Source organism: Aegilops tauschii, chromosome 4, assembly GCF_002575655.3.
Source record: "Aegilops tauschii subsp. strangulata cultivar AL8/78 chromosome 4, Aet v6.0, whole genome shotgun sequence".
Lineage (NCBI taxonomy): Eukaryota > Viridiplantae > Streptophyta > Magnoliopsida > Poales > Poaceae > Aegilops > Aegilops tauschii.
Window position 1 is genome coordinate 173,361,745 of NC_053038.3, and position 5,025 is coordinate 173,366,769.

General features: G+C 42.6%; 1 protein-coding gene across 1 annotated transcript; it reads left to right on the forward strand.

The window, feature by feature from the left end:
- Positions 1–339: 339 nt before the first annotated feature.
- LOC141021739 (uncharacterized) lies at positions 340–849 on the forward strand. The gene has a single exon (XM_073497597.1). It carries the CDS (start codon positions 340–342, stop codon positions 847–849), a length of 510 nt encoding a protein of 169 aa, XP_073353698.1.
- Positions 850–5,025: the final 4,176 nt, after the last annotated feature.

Consider the following 5,025-nt stretch of genomic DNA (forward strand, 5'->3'; position numbering starts at 1 on the left):
GTTCGCACAGAAAGTGGTGGTTAAAAAATTTAGTGATGAAAAATAAAATAAAACCACGTTAAAAAAACCACATTCGCATACAACCACCCAATCTGAGCGGTTCCATCGCCACCAGCCCACGATCACAGACGCAACACTAACCTACGATCTGCACAACCGCATCGTTAGCGAGATCATGGAGTTCATCTGATGCGGCCATCCCACCCCGCGCCCTCCCCTTAAATTCAGACCCCTGCCAAAGGCCTTCTCATCCACAACAACACAAGTATCCATTGCGCTGCCACCAAATCGCTCCATCACATCGATCTCCACAGAAAACACCAAGCCCTACTACCGGCGATGGCGTTCAGCGACGAGTACAAGGGCATGGAGGCCCACAGCAAGACCAAGTTGCACGTCATCCACACCAACGACAAGAAGAATATGGCCATCTTCCTCGCGCAGTACGAGCGCCACCTCAGCCTCCAGCCCCACAAGATCGTCGGCATTGATCTCGAGTACAACAACGAGCCTGAAGCGACGCAGAAACCCGCCCTCTGCCAACTCTCCATCGGCAAGACTCAGCCGGTGCTGCTCTTCCAACTGAGTGCCGCTGAAAGGTGCACCGTCTTCGACAACTTCCTCGCCGACCCCAGGTACACCTTTGCAGGCTTCTCCATCGACGGCGACAAAACCAGGCTAGAGCGCGTCAATCTGGAGGTCGCCAACTTTGTCGACATCCAGAAAGAGTGGAGGGTGCCCGAGGCAACCAAGGAGTTGGACTCCCTTGGAGACGTCTCCGGCATGCTCATCGACGACTACTACAACAATATGAAGAAGAAGATCACCGACGACGAACACAAGCGCTAGGCCACCCTGCCTCTATCCATGAGGCACATTGAGTACGCGGCAAAGGACGCCTACGCAGCGTACAAGATATGGAACCGCATCACCCTTACCCAAGACGGGCTTCGCTGTGCAAAGCTGGAGAAGGAGGAGCCCCCCAAGAAGCGCGCCAGGAGCAGCTGGGTATGGGGAGACGCTAACTGGTGAAGAAGAAGATGGTGGCGGCCAAGAGCCAACAATCCTAGCGTCGTTTTAGAATTATCATCAAATTTGCTTTATATTGTTTTCTTATGTATCGTTAGTTTGCTTGTGATCATTTGCTTTTGCTGAACTTAGTTTGCTTGTCATGCAGAATCGCTTGTAATGATGAACGTTGATTATGTTAGATTGCTTTCTATTGAACTTAGTTTGCTGACGATGAACTTGTCATACAGAATGCTTGTGATAATTTGTTTTCTGTTGTTTGCTTATGTATCATTAGATTCGAGCAGTGCACAAAACGGACGAAGATGCAGTGTGCAAATAGGACGCATGCAGTGCAAAATGTGTACAAATGCAGTACGGACTCTATCGAATGAAGTTTACACATACCAAACAAAGCAGTGCACGCCCCTAAATTTGAAAAAAAGAATACATAAGAGCAAAAACACAAAAAGAAAAAATGTGACCTGTATATGTAGTGCGGAATATGTGAACATGCCGTACAGAAACATAATCAATGCAGTGCACAGATGATTTACTAAGCAGTGCACGCCCCTACGTTTGAAAAAAGAATACATAAGAGCAAAAACACGAAAACAAAATGAGAACTGTACATGTAGTACGGAATACGTGCACATGCAGTACGGAACCTTGATCAATGCAGTGCACGGATGATTTACTAAGCAGTGCACGCCCCTACATTGGAAAAAATACATGAGAGAAAATGTTAAAAAAATTGACCGCCCAGGTGCAACCGGCCCCAGCCAGTCTCGTAGTAGATCTACGCCCACACCAGGCGAGTCGTTCTGAGCCACGATGCATGGGGCCGGGCACACATGGGCCCACAGGTCAGAGAGCATAGAGGAGCGAACGCCGTGTATAGGCGCCCAAATAAGTAAAGAGAGGAGTTCGATATGGCTGCCTCGCCAGCGCTTATAAACAGGTCAGGCGCTCTTTCCGCGGGCGAGGTGGGACTAAACATTAGGCCGCACACAAAAGGCACCGGGAACCAGCCATGCTCATAGGTAGACTTGGGCCCAATGTGTCTTCCCTCCCTGAACACAGGCCCAACAGACAAAAGAGAGGCTATAGAAAATTAAAAACAAAATCCCACATACCACTCCACAGACACAGGCCCAACCTTGCGCTCCGCAGTTCGTCGTGATATGACAATGCAGTACGCTTTTTCAAGTAAGCAGTCCTGTTGCTTCTCAAATGCATTCACGTACACTGACTCAGAACCAATCCACCACCTAACACCAACCAGAACATTTATTACTTCCGTTGCTCAATTGGTTGCATAAAAACGTATCCATTTGTGCTCCAGACTAACAAAAGTCCTCCCCCCGTTCCTCTTTTTCTTCAAATCGTAGATATAGGGTTCATCCCATCCCTAGCTCTTCTCTCAAATTCCACTGAACCCGCCATGGACTGTAAGTGCTGGTGTTTGGCAAGGATGGCGCCGGTAGCGGACACATGCGTGTACACAGAAGGTCTAGAGCTCACCAACACCGAGTGGCGCAGCATGCTCGGGTGCCTGATGATACCCAACAGGGGGTTTCGGGCGCCATTTCTTCATCGCCTCACAACCGCAGATCTGCAGGAAAGTTGGTATGCTTTTCCCCCCACAATTTTCCACATAATCTAGGCTGCAAATCCACATCTGAATATATAGTGCAATCAATTTGTTCAGTAGTGTCAACAAATACAAAACAGAATTTGTATTGTTGTTCAGATTTGTTAGCTATTAAGACTAGATGCTTCCACTTATTTTTCTCCAGTACCACACCGGATATCGACACTAGTTAGATCAGAACCCCAACACACGAACAAAAAAGAGGGTGAGTAGATCAGCGTTGCAGTTCTCTTAACACGATGGCGAAGTACACTGTAACTGACCCTGTTGTACAAGCATGTTGCAGTATAATATATATCCTAGTAAAACTAGAGGCCAATTCCGTATATAAGTTTGTTCATACATTGCAACTACTTTAGAAAATAGTAGTCATATATTTGTAAGTATTTAAGTCAACATAAACTGACCATCCTAAGTATAAAGAAAAACATTTGCTGTCTACTTATAAAATTCTTTTTCCACCCATTCCAAAATGCAGAAACTGCCATCCACAATAAAATTTCCTGCTCCGAGTTCAGGGAAGGTTACTTTGGAGACACAACACAGGAATGGGTATGCAGACATGCAAGCTGACTACCACATCGACTCTGAAGACTGCATCAACATAACTACTCGTTGGAAAGATTTTGTCTCCCAGAATGGCTTTGAGGTCGGAGAAGTGGCCATGGTGTTTTTCTACAAAGAAGAAGACTCCCTCAAGTTTACAATATTTGCACTCTAGGCTGTCTAATATGAAGCAAGCCATCAGTTCCATATTTCTAATGCTTTGCTTATGGTGTACTTCATTTTATCATCCTTTTTAGACAAGTTGCTGCTGGCAGTAATGTAGTTCCCTCAAACACATAGTGTGGTCCTAAAAATAAAAAAAAAGTAGTTTTGCAGTTAACATATGATGCTCAATAACAATTCTGATAGTATGCAGTTCAAAAAAATTGTTATAATAACTATTCAGCTAACACAAGCATATAATGGACCATCCATTCTAATAGCAGAATAGAACATTAACCATACTGCTAATGTAGTACGAAAGTGCATATTATGCCGTCCTCTAGAACATAGAATGCAGTTTAAGAAAAGAGAAATCTCATAAGCTGCCATAACCACTGTAATGCAGCTACAATGAAGTACACTACTAACGAAAATGCAGTGTACTACAACGTATGCCACAACTACAACAAATAAAATTAAAGCAGTAGAAATCCAGACATGTGGTAGACTAACAGAGGTGTCAATTCACTCGCACTTCCATAACTCGCCTAAAAATTGTCCAACCACTAAACTATCGAAAAATACCCCCGCAAAAAATTACATGGAAGACACGACAACTGGACGAACAGCATTAGCTTTCATTTAAAAATTGCAATTCAAAAAATGACGATTATACCTGCAATACAATGAATTCAAACATATAGCAACAGTAATTACAAGATTCAAACACCCATGGACGCACAAAATCCAAAAAATCAACAAGAACAGAGGAGCGGACGAAGCTCACCCGCCCACACAATCAAATTCACAGGAATTGAAAACTAACTCCTAAAAATTAACAAATTGTAGAGTGAACGGACCGATTAAAACAAAAGCAATCAAAGAATTCCTACTAACAAACAACATCCGAGCAAAAAAAAAAGTCGCATCTGACACGAACACGAAAGAACAGAGAAAGCTCGTCCGCCAAATCCCTCGATTTGCAAGCACTCTAGTAGATTTTCCTGTAAATTAGAACGAATAAAGGTCAAATGAGATGCAGAGACACACCAAATCATCCTGCAACACCCGATTCCACACAGAAAACGCGGGCGGAACACCAGAAAATGAAGCAGTTCTCCCATGAAGCATTGCAGTGCCCAACGTAAAGATGATGCAGTTCGCTTCTGTAGAGCGTGCAGTGCAGAAGTGTTATCAGAATAGTTATTCTGCTAATATTAGAAGAATAGACCGGCTGTATATATATATATATATATATATATATATATAGTGTTACTATTCATCACCCAGGGTGCAGAATAAGTTATTCTTCATCCTTACATTCATATTGATTTACTGCATAAAATTGGGCATAACAAAAAAATATAGGTCAAAAATTGTATTTTATGTACATTTTACACTATACTTTTACATTTGTAATTTTACATAACATAAAAAAAACATTACGACGAGTGTAGGTTTTCTTCCGTTCTTTTTTTATGTCTAAAATAAGACAAAATTTATGAAACGTAAAATTACGGTGCATAGATGATAAAATAGAGGTGGGTGAAGGATAACTATTCCTCACCCAGGGTGACGAATAGTCAATCCCTATATATATATATATATATATATATATATATATATATATATATATATATATATATACATCTGAG

Bases quoted from the DNA above. Each gene is read 5' to 3' on its own strand.
- LOC141021739 (XM_073497597.1), top strand. From the start codon at position 340: ATGGCGTTCAGCGACGAGTACAAGGGCATGGAGGCCCACAGCAAGACC.